Source organism: Prenolepis imparis, unplaced genomic scaffold (assembly GCF_030444845.1).
Source record: "Prenolepis imparis isolate NDT839.2.m4 unplaced genomic scaffold, iyPreImpa1.0 SCAF_223, whole genome shotgun sequence".
Lineage (NCBI taxonomy): Eukaryota > Metazoa > Arthropoda > Insecta > Hymenoptera > Formicidae > Prenolepis > Prenolepis imparis.
In genome coordinates, this window is record NW_028141381.1 from 23,876 (window position 1) to 41,179 (window position 17,304).

The 17,304-nt window shown below is 34.9% G+C and overlaps 1 protein-coding gene and 2 pseudogenes across 1 annotated transcript; 2 read left to right on the plus strand and 1 right to left on the minus strand.

The window, feature by feature from the left end:
• Positions 1 to 12,597: 12,597 nt before the first annotated feature.
• On the minus strand, positions 12,598 to 13,175 carry LOC145948067 (uncharacterized; annotated as a pseudogene).
• Positions 13,176 to 14,318: 1,143 nt separating this feature from the next.
• On the plus strand, positions 14,319 to 15,011 carry LOC145948068 (uncharacterized; annotated as a pseudogene).
• A 1,321-nt stretch (positions 15,012 to 16,332) lies between these two features.
• On the plus strand, positions 16,333 to 17,130 carry LOC145948069 (histone-lysine N-methyltransferase SETMAR-like). Its single transcript, XM_083057829.1, has one exon. It carries the CDS (start codon positions 16,333 to 16,335, stop codon positions 17,128 to 17,130), a length of 798 nt encoding a protein of 265 aa, XP_082913955.1.
• Positions 17,131 to 17,304: the final 174 nt, after the last annotated feature.

Sequence of the window (17,304 nt, forward strand, 5' to 3'; positions counted from 1 at the left end):
GTATAGAAAATACAAAAAATAAAAAATGATTATCACTGAATATAAATGACAGATCTATTTAAATGAACATCTGAGAAGTTTCAAATTAAACGTGAGAATAATAAGCTAAAATAAAAATTACAAACCAAAATTGTTAATTCTTCTAATGAATTAAAAGATAAGATATGTCGGCTCTGTTGCTGTGTAGGATTTTTTTCAGGTACTTTAGAATCTTCTGTACTGCATGCAGTTAAGAAATAATCGCGAGAGAGACTTGAGATCAGAGAATGATTGAGAGAACACTGAATTTAACGTAACAGAGTTTTATTCTAAGTAACAGATTAGTAATAATGAACAAATTTAATTGCGAGAGAACAGCGAGAGCGAAAAGCGTACGATGTATTCACTGACAAGCGAACGTTGACTCTGGCCCTTTGTTCGGGAAAAGATATCAGTGAAGGTCTCACATATTATGATCGTCGACCAGCTGATTTGACAACAGCATGGTGCGGCGAGGTGCGCGGTGAGACGCGAGAGAGTCGCGGCGAGACGCTCGAGACGCGGAAAAAACATAAATATGTCTCGGCAATACATCGATCAGCTGCGATACGAAAATAGACATACAGACGTGATATATATTTAAATTGAAATAAAGTATCTTAACACATGCACTTTCAAGTTTTATCTTCTTGAATCGCTCTTTTTTATTTTCTTGGACCAAATCAAGATTTGAAACAGATGGTGAGGATAGCTCTTCTAAATCTAATTTTTTATCAACAGAATAATTCTGGAAAAAATAAAAATAATTTAAAATTAATAATAATTATAATAAATTAAAATTAATATTTTTAATTCATTTAAATTAATAATAATAATAATATTAATAAATTTAAAACTCTGATATGAAAATGGACATCTTTCGAATTAAGTGAAAAATTCTTCCATGATAGAAAATTATTTTCTATCATGGAAGAATTTTTTAATTCAAAAGGTGTCCATTCTCATGTCAGAATTTTAAATAAATAATTTTAAATAGAAAAAGATTTCTTCTGAAGAGATTGCTTCGTAGTTAGTACTACATGCAGAATTAATTTTTAAAAAAATTAGCAATTAAAACACTATTCAGTTATATGCTTTTTGGAGACTGCATGGAATAATTATATATTAATGTAATTCATTTTTAAAGCAAGTTTAAAAAAAAAATCTAGGAATCCAATTAATCTTTTAAAATCTATTATTATTCGAATTTTTTCCCTTTAATTTCAGGCATATCATTAGAGATCACTTTACCAAAGTAAGTTCCTCAGGTTCTTCACATACTTCATCAGGTATTTCAGATACATCAGTTATTTTATATACTTCAGATATTTCAGAAACTTCAGATATTTCAGAAATAGATATAGGTTCAATTAATATTGGTACGTCATTTGTAATTGATACTGAAGGAATCTCCTTAGAGCTCTGTAAATAAAAATAATGAATATTTAATATAGTATTAATATAAAAATATATGAGTATATATCAATATTAATATAAGTATTGATATTATAGAAAAGCGTTTTTATTATTAAGGAAGGATTAAAATGCAATATTAATGGAATACATCCTTTGTTGATAAAAAATCTCTCAAATAATGTGATTGAAGTTTGGAGCGTTCTTGGAGCGAAAATTAAAAATCAGTTAATAACAACCAGGTTTACAAAAAATGCTTCTATTTATATCTAAAATATCAAGAGACACGGTAGTGTCTCGTGCCTAGTTTGGCCGAAGCCGACTCTAAGAAGCGAGGCACCGTGTATATTTACGCGAATCGGACAGTTCGAGATAGTCATAGATTCGGATGCTCAATAACGGCTGAAGCGATCGAGTTTTTACTAGGTTTAATCGATAGATTGAGGTCGAATTATATAATGAAAGTGTCTTTATTTTTGCTCTACGTGCTTTGTAAGCGGAAATATAATAATGCAAAGTCTAAATATGAAAAATTTCGTTTAAGAAACGTCATCATCGTTCACGCATACATAGTAGTATCTATCGTGCTACACGCATTATTAATCACACGTATACAACACATGCATACACGTATATCACACGTAAACAACACATGCAATAGATGCATGTAGTGGTAATCTTGTACTGTTCTCACGTTTCACAACAGACGGCGTTAGTGGCGCTTCGCGATATTAGCAGCGTGCGGGGTTATGTATTAGATCTTTTGACATATGATAGGTTAAGTGTGCGGTTATTCAGGATCATAATTGATTGATAGAAGAAGAAGAAGAGATTTATAAGAATCAAGTAATTATTTCATATTTTTTATAACAATATTAACAATTATATTCTTATTCATATTTTTTATAACAATATTAACAATTATATTCTTATGAAAAAATAATAGGATGGTTACGTAACAAGAAAATAGTTATTATTATATTATTACGAAAATAATATAGTATATCACATATAAGTAGTATTGCATATCACATGTATGTAGTATATTGCATATCACATGTATCGTTACCATTTTATTTTACTATTTCTTTCATAATAATAACTACTTTCATGCTACGCTACCATCCTACTATTTCTTTTATAAGTACATAATTATTGATGTAAAATAAGGAAGCGAATAAAAGCTAATAATAATAAATAATGTAAAGATAATAGTGCTATAAATGATATGAGCTATAATAAAGAATTTATATACATTTTTATAGTTCATAGCATTCATAACATTATTATCTTTACATTATTTATTATTATTAGCTTTTATTTGCTTCCTTATTTTACATCAATAATTATATACTTATGAAAGAAATAATAAGATGGTAGCGTAGCATGAAAGTAGTTATATTATTATGAAAGAAATAGTAAAATGGTAACGATACATGTGATATGCAATATACTACATACATGTGATATGCAATACTACTTATATGTGAGATGTACTATATTTCTTACATAATAATTACTTTCTTGTTACGCTGCCATCCTACTATTTCTTTCATAAGTATATAATTGTTAATATAAAATAAAGAAACAGTATATTTTGTATATATGTACGTATTCTAATGATTTAAATATGTTTTACATTACAGGTACAGAATGAGGACATTGTAATCTTTCGAAATAGTACTAGAGTTGCTCAAAAAGTAATGCCCTACATTATTTTTTCAGAATATTTATTCAACAATTTATACACAATATACATGGTAATCTCAATCAACTTTTATTTCTTTATGCCAGTACGATACATTATATGTATTTACTTGCCTTTACTGTACCAACTTTTGTCCTTTCCACGTAACCATGTTTTCACATTTGAATCACGCCCTCTTCATCTTCCAAACCGTATTTCGCGAAGTGCATTTAATTAAGTGGTTCCAAAAGTTAAATATTGGAAGCTATCGCTAAACTGTGTTAAACATATAATTTAAAGATCTCTGCGAAACAAGATTGGGAAGATGATGAGGGGATGATTGAAGCTGTGATGACATGGTTACGTAGAAAAAACAAGAGTTGATACAGTAAAGGCATACATATACTTGTATCGTGCTGGTATAAGGTTATAGAAGTTGATTGAGATTATATTAAAAAATAATATGTATTTAAAAAGAAGAAATATCCATGTATGTTTAAAAACATTTCAAACCTGTTTAATAAATAGTTTCTGAAAAAATGGCATTATTTGAGCAACCCTAGTAAATCTAAATCATATACAAAAATGAATGATATCCCTATAAAAACTTACCTTTAAAAAAAAGGTAAAAAAAGGTGCCTAGTATGGGCACGCCAGTAGTGAAAAATTATCCATTGCAAACCCATGTAGAATTGTAGTATAAAAAATTACCTATTGCAAACCCATGTAGAATCATATGAAAAATTATCCATTGCAAACCCATGTAGAATCGTACTACAAAAGTAATGATATAAAAAAAAATTGCGCGCCAAGTAAAAGTAGAAACTTTTGTACCAGTGGAAAATTTAAGTTGCAAACCTATAGAGTCGTATAATGAACCAGTGAAAAATTCAAGTTGCAAACCCATGTAGAATAGTATAAAAATTAAAAAATTATTAAAATTAATACAAATAAAAAAAAACAAAAAAATTTTAATTAGAAAAACTAGGCACTGCTAAATTTCAAAATTAACTTTAGCATATTGTTTAACTCTGGCTGCACTCTATTAGATGCATCCAAAATGTTATGTAGTAGAGACGTAGCAGGATATAAAACATTTGGTTCATGACGTGCGTATCCAAGAAACCATAATACACTGGCAACGTGAGCACACGAGCCAATACTCCTAACACCTGTTTTACAGGTACAGTAGTATCCATGAAATATGAATAATGTTGTCATGAATATCATTATTGTTTTCATTCTCTTCAATGCTGTCGTATGCTATCCATAACTGATATTTTGCAGCAATGCGAAATCTAGAGTATAGTCTGACTCTTATAAAACCAGGTTCGTCAATGAGTTCATCTAACTGAAACTCTTCTTGTTCGTCTCGTTGAATCTTATCCTGTATGTAAGAAGGTGCCAAGTGAATTTGATATACACCTACCGTTAGGTCTCGCAGATGTTCTAAGGTAAGGCGAGGAAAGTTAGGCACCTGATGTTGGTTAAGTTTTTTCCATCATCCATTTCTATTACGAAGATTGTCCGCTTCTACTCGCGCTTGCACAATATTAACAGTTTGGGATTTCTCTAACATTTCTCTCGCTAGTTGCGCATTGGCCCCTTCCATATGGATGGGAGGGTGATGTCTGTTTATTATCGCTCCAGCAATTCGATAAAAGTCACCAAGATTATGTATATGCGGTACATTAATTATTTGAGAGAAGAATTTAAACATAGACTTGTTTTTGTGATTAAACGCGATTCATTTGCTCCTTCTGTTGATAGTTGAGTCGCATAGAGTACAACAATATTTTATATTGTACATTTTATTATATATAACAATATTTTATATTGTACTCTACGCGACGGTGCCTCCTTTGCTGCGTTACACCGCTAAACCGTCGCGGCATAAACGATACTGCTTCTCACGCCGCTCCCCGCCAGCGCGCGCTTGGAATGGGGAAAACGGCACCGCAATCCGGTCTCTGTATATGCTGTATATTTTAATTGCGCTTATATATATATATATATATATATATATATATGTATATATGCCAAGACTGGAATTGTGATCGAACGAGTTTGTAAAAAAATAATTTATCGTATACACCTATTATATTTTATCATTATGGCTTTCAGAAATCGAATGCCGTGTTACATATGTAACGTAGCATTTGATCCAACGCAAATGGCGCGAATAGATGGTGACGGTAATGCAAACAAACGAAACATTGCTATTCGTAGACATGGCGAAAATGATCATCCACCACTTGCTGTTACAAATGTCACTAGAATCTGTATAAATTGTAATCGTTCAGTTCTTGATGAAATAGCAGCTATCCAACGCGATCCTGCTTGCTTAAGGTTGAACGTTTTGAAACAAATAGCAAATCATTTTTGTGTTATATGTCACGTCGACCATAATACTGTGACGTCCCGTCTAAATTTAAAATTTATATTTTTAATACCCACTGCGCGCTATCTTTATTCCTGCATTCTATTAACAACTTTACTCTTAATTTTACCTTTTAGTTTTACCTTTAAATTGAACTATTTTGTTTTCTTACATATTAATTAATTCCACTAGAATCTGGGGGCAACCATTCGCAGCCAATCACCGCCATCTAGTTTAATTGGCAATTACCATCTTAACACTAGCGATGCGACCAACCAAGCGTCGTCTAGGGACCCCCCAGAACGCGCGCTTAACCATCTAGGACTAAATAGAATGCTTCATTATAAAATTATACTTAACCACAAATCCTAACAATTAATAATATAAGTTATTATTAAAATGTGTACCTATATCTAATACTAATCTTAAGATGAGCTTATGATTAACATTTAAACGCAACCATAATCAGCAACCTTAAGCAATGCGATGTAATACAAGGCGTCGTTAAGATAACTTATCATATTTATAGAATCCTGAATATGCTAAATTCTTGTACGATAATTAAATTTAAGATATATTATATATGTTGATCCCTTTTCTCGAAATTCTTATTATTAACTATTCGAATAAACCCATGTAATAAAATGATTCTATAAGTATGATCAGGATATATAACGCACTTTATATCTTTTAGGAATTATATGATTATTCGCTCTTACTAGGCTTTAATGGCGTATATTAATAAATTATGGAATCATAACTTACAATAATTTAAATAATGTAGACTTATAATTATAGACGGACTTGTAGTTTGTAGTCCTTTTGACAATTTCAAATCTCTAAAGAATGATTCCGTAATTAATTAATCATATTATTAACATATGAAGAATTAATATATGTACCTTTTTAAGTATTATTAAGAATTGCGCCGTCTGAGATAACGAATAGCTCGCCCTCCACCTTGTTATATCGCGAAGACCGATATCTAAACTACCTCTGCTATCAGTATGCATCCGAACAGAAAACTATAAAGGAATTTTTAGCACTACCTTTCTACCTTAAAATAGTATTAGTAAATAAAATTTGTTAAATTTTAAAAGAAATGAGAAAACTACCGCACTGAGAACAGTATTAACTCAGATCTTTTGCAAAATACTACAAATTATACGAATCGGAATTTTATGCATTTTGCAAAAGTATCGCAAGGGTTTTCTGTCTGGGCATCGTTAAAAATCATATCTTATTCTTCGTCGCTGTACCACCTCCTCCGAGAGATAAGCAGGATTCTTAGAAAAGATTCGTCGGATCGAAGAATCGAGCGCGATTTGCACACGGACCGGACATGCCAAGGGGTATATAAGCCGTGAATTTTGCGCCCTGCGACACTTCTATTCTTTTCGTCAGGCTCATTAGTTCTCAGACCGTATATTCGTTTCTGCCATACTAATTGTACTTAGACTAAGTCTGATTGTACCAGTCCATACCATTGGACATAGACATAAATTCTTGAATAAATAAGTTGAGTGCTTATTAAAATCAGTGTACGCGTTTACTTAACCATCCGCATCCCGAGACCGAGGTCCTGAAGGAGGAGCGACGGTTTAACGCCCACCAATCAACTATAAGCATCATTCAGTAAGTTAGAAACTAGCTAAATCATCATTATAACAGTTAACTATTAAATTCAACTATTCAAACAAACGCTCAGAGAAGGAAACATTAATATATATAAATCTTACTAGAAATATCGGAATCCCATAACCATTTATCCCTGTGTATCTAATAAATTAGTGATCACCTTTCCTTACATATCCCTAGATCCGTAAAAGTCCGTTCAAGCTCTCGGCGTCCCTAGGGTATAACCGATGCATATAGGTTGCCTTATAAATCAAATAGAGAGTCCAATATACAAGAAAAATCACCCGGACGTGACAATACACATAGACTGTCTGTCGAATGTAGAGTTAAAGTCTTTGTTCTTATGGACATTTATGTATCTCCTAACGTAAGATCTTGCCCACTTGGATGAAAATGGATTTTTCTTGCAAGTTTTACTCCCTGGTTTACAGTCTATTAATAGAACTTATGTTATACGAGGACAAGAGTTGCAAATATTTTTGCAGCAACTAAGAAACATGGCTATTAATCAAGAGAGGTATGAGGATGAGAATTGTTTTTCAGACAACGAATTTCAATCCATTACTTCTATAACAAAGGAACAATTTCGCGAGCTGTTTACATTTTGCGATCGAGTACCTCAAACAGAAGGCTACAGATATATAACTAAAAAAGATTTGCTGACTTTTTTGTGTAAGTTACGACAAGGGCTATCAGATGAATTTCTGAAGGTAATATTCAATTATTCGAGTAGACAGGCTGTAAGTCTGGCCATAGGTACGGTCAGAAAATCTTTAATGCAACGATTTGTACCTAGCAATATTGGATTTCAGGCTATAACGAGAGAAGGCTACATAGCTAGGCACGTTACGGAATTTGCTAACGCACTGTATAATCCAAAGCCGAATGTGCCTAGAGCTATCGCTTACATTGATGGTACTTACTCGTATATCCCTAAGAGTAGTAACTTTCGAGTTTTGCGGCAATCTTACTATGTTCACAAAGGCCGACACTTAGTAAAACCTGCTTTGGTTGTTGCTCCAGACGGATATATCCTTGCGATTCAAGGTCCCTACCTTTCGGACTCCCGAAATAACGATGCTGCAATGCTGCGCAATGAGTACGAAAGGGATATTGATTCTATCAGAGAATGGTTTCAAGATAGAGATATTTTTATAGTAGATCGAGGATATCGCGATGCTACGCCATGGCTTGAACGCATAGGCATTCATATTAAAATGCCAGCTCTTCTTCAACGGGGGCAGAGTCAACTACCAACAGAAGAAGCAAATGAATCGCGTTTAATCACAAAAACAAGATGGTTAGTTAAAGCAAGAAACGGTCACATAAAGTCTATGTTTAAATTCTTCTCCCAAATAATTAATGTACCGCATATACATAATCTTGGTGACTTTTATCGAATTGCTGGAGCGATAATAAACAGATATCACCCTCCCATCCATATGGAAGGGGCCAATGCGCAACTAGCGAGAGAAATGTTAGAGAAATCCCAAACTGTTAATATTGTGCAAGCGCGAGTAGAAGCGGACAATCTTCGTAATAGAAATGGACGATGGAAAAAACTTAACCAACATCAGGTGCCTAACTTTCCTCGCCTTACCTTAGAACATCTGCGAGACCTAACGGTAGGTGTATATCAAATTCACTTGGCACCTTCTTACATACAGGATAAGATTCAACGAGACGAACAAGAAGAGTTTCAGTTAGTTGAACTCATTGACGAACCTGGTTTTATAAGAGTCAGACTATACTCTAGATTTCGCAATGCTGCAAAATATCAGTTATGGATAGCATACGACAGCATTGAAGAGAATGACAACGATAATGATATTCATGACAACATTATTCATGGATACTACTGTACCTGTAAAACAGGTGCTAGGAGTATTGGCTCGTGTGCTCACGTTGCCAGTGTATTATGGTTTCTTGGATACGCACGTCATGAACCAAATGTTTTATATCCTGCTACGTCTCTACTACATAACATTTTGGATGCATCTAATAGAGCGCAGCCTATCAATCCAAATGATGCTATAGAACTTGGTGAATAGATGAGCGGTGAGAGGCAAGGGGACTCACGTACAAAAAGCACCCCAAAGGAGTCTAAAATCACACTGCAACCTCCACGTAGTAGACTCCAGTAACTATAATATAGGCTAATCGCAGGTGTAATAAAAACACTCAATATCATTGTTTCTGTTTAACAGTACTTGTTTTTTCATAACTAAGGGTCAGGCTACTGGAATAGGTTTCATTATCAGCCATTTGTTTATTGCTTATTTTAAAACAAATAATGCGTTAAAAATCCGTTATGATTTTTCCTACTTTAAATCAGCAATCAGTTCTTGCAAACAATGACATTTTCAAAGTGTTTAAACAATACTGTCATAAACAAATTATTCTTTAACTATTTTGTTCACTAAAAATTCATATTGTTTCCTTATAATGGTAACCGCATTGATCCGAAAGTGATATCACAGTATATACAGTAGCGCAACTCTCTGTCGGCACCTTTGATGTTTGTGTAACATAAAATGGAACGCGCATGCGTGAAATCAGCGAGTATAACCAGTACTGCCATCTAAACTTTTATCTCATTTTCTCTTTATTTTCGCTCTCTTTTTAGCACATTACTACATGTAAAATAAATTAATTTTAATAAAAATTATGTATATAAGAGATCACACATTGTTAATAATATAATGTCTAATATGTATAAGACAAATAAATACATAAAAAAATATAAAATATTATATAACATAATTTAAATATTAAAATAAATAATAATTTATACTTGACATAACAGATAACAAAAGAATCACATCAAATATTCATATATTTACATATTGATGTGCACACATATATATTTAACACAATTAAAAGCTTAAAATTAAAAGAAATATTTAAAAAATTTTTATAACATATGATAATATATGCGTTTAATTAAAATCCATATATTAAAGCAAATAAATGAATAAAAAAACCAAGATATTTATTAAATATATTTATTAATAAATAATTCTATATTATATATATATTTTATAACAAATATTTTATAGGAAAATTATAAAGTGCGTAATTATAATTTATGTTTTATTTTATCTTAAGAAATTATAATGTACTATAATGTACAATAAATTATACATATGTACTTATATAGCAAATTATTTATTATTATTTTTTCTCTTTCAAATCTCTCACCTAACCATACCTCAGCTACTCGATCCCTCAGTATGAATCAGAGAGAGAAAACCAAAAGAAAGAGTGAGAGAAAAGTTCAGATGGCGGTACTGAATATACTCGCTGATTTCGCGCATGCGTACTCCATTTTATGTATCAAGAAATTGAGAGAGTTGCGCTACTGTATATACTGTGGTGATATCTTTGCTGGTCTGACCTCAGGCTTTTGAAGGGTTGAAACGATGAAACTGTCCATTTTTTGACATTTTGCCTGAGGAAACATTTGTTCAGTGACCCAAAAGGTACAACATATTTCAAATTCAGCTATTTTCGCCGGGGCCCATTTTCACGTGGTTTATTGTTCCATATTTCAAAATTAGTCCTTCCGTTGTGACAACTAGTCGGACATCGGTTAAGAATGTAATTAGTAGTATTTACCTCGGCCCAAAGGTATGGTGGCAAGGAAGATTGCATCATCAGACATCGTGCCGTATCTAAAATTGTTCAATTCTTTCTTTCGGCAATCCCGTTTTGCTCCGGCGTGTGAGTTATTGTTAGTCTTCATCCAATTCCATTTTCTTTCAAGAACGAATCGAATTTTTTATTTCGGAATTCCTTACCATTGTCAGATTGCAAAATTTTTATTTTCTTGCCAGTCTGTTTCTCCACGAAAGCTTTGTACTTCTTAAAAGCTTGAAGAACTTCGCCTTTTTGTTTCATAAATCGAATTTCACACCATCTAGAAGCGTCGTCTATAAAAGTAACGAAATATTTCGATTTTCCTATCGATTCCGTACTCATCGGTTCCCCAAACGTCGGAATGAATAATTTCAAGAATATCTGAACTTCTTTTTAATTTCTTTTGCCTCGTGCACATATCTCGCAGACAATTTCTTCGTGGTATTTTTCTAACTTCATACTTTGTACGACGTTATTTCGATGACATTTCATTAAGTCACGGTAGTTCAAATGTCCCATTTTTTGAAGCCAAAGGACCCCGCACAAACCTTATGGAAAATGGCTTTCGGTAAAATTGGCTGAAACTTTGCCATTTTGTACTTCAAGTGATGCTGATCAAAAGTTACCATTGTCACAAGTCAATCCTATGAGCCGTTTTTGTTCTAAAAAGGCTCAAAGTTCGATAATACACGTATCATAGGCACTATTATCGAACTGGCGGGAGCACGTTCTCGTTTTCTTGCATGTGATGATAGGTTAGCTGCTTGATTAGCGCGGCTTTTCTAGCTGATCCTGACGATTGGTAGATATATTGTAATTTTATCCATAACTCACGTGACGTTCGACATTCCTTGATTTGTTTTAGCTGAGACGGTTTGATTGAAAGTACGATGTCAGCTTTGGCCTTTTCGTCTTCGAGTATCCATTTATTTACTTCCTCTTCGTTTTGTTGAGTAACTTCAGGTTTCGGCTTTTGCCCGCCCACGTATGCCCATGCTTCATTTTTCGTCAGCAGCGCTTGCATTTGGATTTTCCACGTGTCATAGTTTTTTTTATTTAATAACTCAATTCTGACCGAGTTTGAAGATGCCATTTCCGCTTGCGACTCGATGATCTTCCGGGATGTCTCGATTCTAACCTTGAAAATACTTTCCGTGCGTCTTTCTTAATTTTCTCTTAATTCTCACTTCGTGTCTGGGCCCATAACCTGTTGGGCTGTGGAAGGATGAGACGAAAATGATTTTGACTCTATCGTACGGGTGGACCATTTTAATCAATATACGCTAATATCTCGAAAAGGAGAAGTTTTTTCAAAAAATGTTTTAAACAAAAGTTTTATGGCTTTGAGGGGCAAAAATAATGACATTATTAATTTAATAGTAGATGGCGCCACTTTAGAGATTTTATCATGGCGACCATTTTTTAAAGTGGAAGTCGCTTTTTTCTTCAAAAGAAAAGTTATAGCTGGCAATGAGACGAATTCATCATTTTTCACTGAGATACAGCGTTTCAAAGTTTAAGTGAAAAACTTCCACGCACATACAGTGTGCGTATTTTGTAATTCCAAACCGTCCTCCATTTGTGTGTGCGTGTGTGTTGTTCCTATCCATTATCTGAACTGATTGAATTTGATGGTCAACTAGCTCCAGACCGATTGACACGCATTTTGTCACGCTTAGCATTACCCAGGATGAACGACGTGGACGTGGCGGGGCTTCCATCCTTTTAGGGTGCTTGATTTACGTGAGTCCCCTTGCCTCTCACAATTCGGGGTGCTTGATTTACGTGAGTCCCTTTGCCTCTCACGATTTTTTAAAACATATTACAAAAAATGTTCAAAAACGTTACCATTTTCTTAAATACATAACGCGATTCTTCGCTCAAAATGGTTAACAGTTTTTAGTAATACGGCCCGTGGTATGTTTGTACAAGCAATTTTGATTCTCTGAATCATATCATCTCGAATTGTGGGTTCCCGCTCGTACACGACATTTTTTAAATAACCCCATAAATAAAAGTCGGGTGATGTCAAGTCAGGAGATCGCGCTGGCCATGCTATTGGTCCACCTCGTCCGATCCACATGCCATTGTAGCGTCTATTTAGATAATTTCTTACAATTCTCGCATAATGTGGTGGGGCCCCATCTAATTGAATCCACTTTCCGAGTCTTGTGTACAAATCAACATCTTCAAGTAATCCTGGTAGTTCATTCCTTAAAAAGGCTAAAAAGTTCTGTTTACATTACTATCAAAAATGTATGGACCAATCAAGTAGCCGATAATATCGCACCACACGTTAATACTCCAACGATGTTGATTGTCGATTTGTCTGTACCAACGAGGGTTAACATCTGCCCAATAATGACCATTGTGTCTGTTTAGTTGTCCACTATTTTCAAATGTTCGTCAAAGCTATTTGAGGTGCCGAAGAAAACATCGTGTGTAAATTCGGAGTACTCTGTAATCGGAGTTTCCCGTGTTCGGAATAAACAAGATACTCAGGGTACATGACTCTGAAATTTTGTAACAATTGGATACCGACTTATTTCGAGTCATCAATCGTCTGTTCTTGAAATAATATGTTACTACTTGGGGATAAATTTATTACGAGAATCCTTTTCATTGTTGTGGCGATTAACAATTATTTAATCCTACAAAAACCATTTAGACGGTGAAAGTGAGTGTCCGGTAAGAAAAGTTCTTGGCAAAAATAGTTAAAGTGAAACAGCGAGAAAAATTAAACATTTAATAAATAGTTCAATATCCAATATGGCGCACGACTCAGCCTCGACTCACAGTACGGCACCGCTAGGCGGCGCAAGGCCGGAATGGTAACTCGTGGGTGGAATACGGCCAGCGGAGTATAATAGGAAGGCCGCCTGCGGAGTTTCGTCGAAAGAGCGGTGTGGATAAATTTACACAAACCAAGAAGAGAGGAGGCCGACGAAGGATTTTTTAATACAATACTATCACTGACACAATTACAAATGTAATTAATTGTAAATATTAAAAGTCATGTTTAACTCCAACTGAGCTCATTTATATCCTCAGCGATCTCCTATATCCTAGAGTCTCCCACTGCGAAAAACGATAATCGATCCACAATTGTTGAGCAGTATCAAACTTTATTGCTTAAGAATTTACGTCCACTGACAACACTCATGGCTGATTATACATATTCCTTCGGAGATTGTTGATATTCTCCTTGTTCTCGGAGAATGTCAACGAAATTATCGTGAAGCTTCGCAAGTTTACCGGAATCGTTATCCCGAAAGAGAACACCCAAATCATTCCGTAATCTGGAACCTTGAACGAAGAGCTCGCCAAGGCCATTTGAGGCGCAATAGAGAACATCGTGTGTACAATAATGAAGACGATGTGCGTATGCTCGTTATCTTGGCAACTCTTCATCTTAATCCTCATGCGAGTCGGGTTATGGCTAGAGAAATTGGTATACCGAGAACAACGATTTTAAGAATTTTGAAGAAAGTGAAGTACCATCCTTATCATATTACGTTAACACATACTCTTAGTCAACAAGATATGCTGTTACGTGTACAATTTTGTCATTGGGGACAACAGATGATCAGAGCTGATCCGAATTTCTTCTATTATGTTATGTTCTCTGATGAATCGACGTTCAAAAATAATAATGAATTGAATAGACATAATTGTCACTATTGGTCGAATGTTAACTCTATTTGGCATAGACAAGTAGATAATCAGCATCGGTGGATAGGAGTGTAAATAAATGTTTGGTGTGGGATTATAAATGGTTACTTGATTGATCCTTATTTCTTCGATGGAAATATCAATGGAGAAAATTTTCTGGAATTTCTCAGGAATCATTTACCACAATTACTTCAAGACGTTGATTTGCATACACGACAGAGAATGTGGATACAACTGGACGGGGCGCCACCTCATTATGCGGAAATAGTGAGAAATTATCTAGACCGGGAATACAATGATAGGTGGATTGGACGACGTGGACCCGTCGCATGGCCCCCACGATCTCCTGATATGACTTCACTCGACTTCTTTTTATGGGGGTATATCAAAAATGTTGTCTATGAGCATGCGCCTACAACCAGAGAAGATATGATGGAAAGAATACGAGTAGCTTGCAGGAGTATACCTCGCGCTGTCTTACTCAAAATGGTCAGACATTTCCAAGATAGGTTGGCGTTATGTATTCGAGTCAATGGAGATAATTTTGAACGATTCCTTCGATAGAAAGGTTTGTAAGTCAATTAAGCAGCTCGTTTTGTAAGAGGCAAGGCACTAAACGTTTTATACTAAATATTTTGTAAAAGGCACTCACGCTAATCAAGCACCCCAAAGAGAATAAAAAACTACTACGTCCACGCCGTTGTTCTTGAGTAGCGCTAAAAGTAAGAGATAGAATAAAAAATTTGCCGTGTTACGCGCAGCATACAATATTTTAAGTCTCATAACTCAAAAAAACTTTATAAAAAAAATTTAATTATAGTGTTTCGAAAAGGTCTTGATGCCAGCTACAAGAATGTGATATGAAAAATTGGTGGTTCCATTTAAGAAAATCAAGTTGACCTTAAAATGACCTCTAAATTTGACTTCAAGGTCAGGGTCAAGGTCACCATCAGGTGTCCCCCTCTGAACCCTACAACTTTTGTATAAAACATTTTTTTCTATCTTGCTTACTTTACGAGATATTTGCGTGTATTGATTAAAATGGTCCATCGTGTATATAATATACATATATGCTATATAACATATATAACATATATAGGCTAGAACATTTATTAGAATCGTAAGAAACACACTGATAGGCGTGAGCCGAGTACAACACGTAACATAGTAAGAGAAAAGTAGAGATAAGACTAGGTCCGTAAGCGACCTCTATCAAGTAGCGCGACTAATCGAAGGATCGTACAAAAATAGGCGCTAACACTTTCGATAGAAAAAAAATAATTTATCCAGAAACAAGGTCCGGAATAATTTCTTTTATCATGATATTTCTGCATAGGCTTCTGAATACTCGTTTAAAAATTTATCACAGTCGTCCATGTGTTTGGTGCCAAAAAATACGAGTATGGTCGCATACCTTGGGTTTATTTATGATAGAAAAAAATTAATTTGTTAATAAACAAAGCCCGGAAAATTTTTATTTTCCACGATATTATTGCTTATGCGTATAAAAATCCAGCATTTAAATCCATTCAAAAATTTATTACGGCTATTTTTGCGTTTAGTGCCAAAAATTACAAGCATGGTCACATATTTTGAGATCATTAACAATAGAAAACAATTAATTTGTTAAAAAACAAGCGTTCCGAAGAGCGTCGAAGAGCTCCGTTTGTCACGATATTTCTGCATAGGCGCTTGAAAGCTCATTTACGAGGGTGGTTTGAAAAGTCCGTGCAAAGTCAGAGAGATGGCACCACTGGTGCGTATCGGGGTTATTTTTAGTTAGTAGCATCTCTTGGAAGAACACACACCAAGTTTCAGCCAGATCGGTCTATTTCTCTGTGTTTGGCGTTCGTTTGAATCGAGAAAATCGAGTGATTTCCAAAAAATGGATGAAAGAGAATTTCGTGTGTTGATAAAACATTACTTTATGAAAGGCAAATCGCCTCAGAAGACTAAGGAGAAGCTTAATAAACATTATGGTGAATCTGCACCTTCGATTAGAACAGTTTATAAGTGGTTTCAAAATTTTCGGAGTGGCCATATGAGCACAAGTGACGCTGAACGTTCTGGACGCCCTATTGAGGTCACTACTCCAGAAATCATTGATAAAATCCATGATATGATGATGGATGATAGAAGAGTGAAGGTGCGCGAGATTGCTAGTGCTGTGGGCATCTCGAGTGAACGGGTACATAATATTTTGCATACACATTTGGGCATGAAAAAGCTATCCGCAAGATGGGTGCCGCGATTGCTCACAGTTGACCAAAAACGAAATCGTGTAAGGTGTTCCAAGGACGGTTTGCAGCTGTTTCAGCGGAATCCACAGGACTTTAAGCGTCGTTTCGTCACTGTGGAAGAAACATGGATACACCACTACACGCCTGAGACCAAGGAACAGTCCAAACAATGGGTTGCCAGTGGGGAGTCTGCACCAAAGAAGGCGAAGACCGTTCTTTCGGCCGGGAAAGTTATGGCGACTGTCTTTTGGGATTCGCAAGGAATAATCCTCATCGACTATTTGAAAAAGGGCAAAATTATTACAGGTGCATATTATTCATCGTTATTGGACCGTTTGAAAACCGAGCTGCAAGAAAAACGTCCACGATTGGCCCACAAAAAAGTCCTTTTCCATCACGACAACGCACCAGCTCACTCATCTGTAGTTGTAGCCGCAAAATGATGGAATTAAGGTTCCAACTCGTTCCGCATCCCCCCTATTCTCCAGATTTGGCTCCCTCGGACTACTACTTGTTCCCCAATATGAAGAAATGGCTGGGGGGAAAGAGATTTTATTCAAACGAGGAGGTGATTGCGGAAACGAATGCCTATTTTGCAGAGTTGGACCAATCTTATT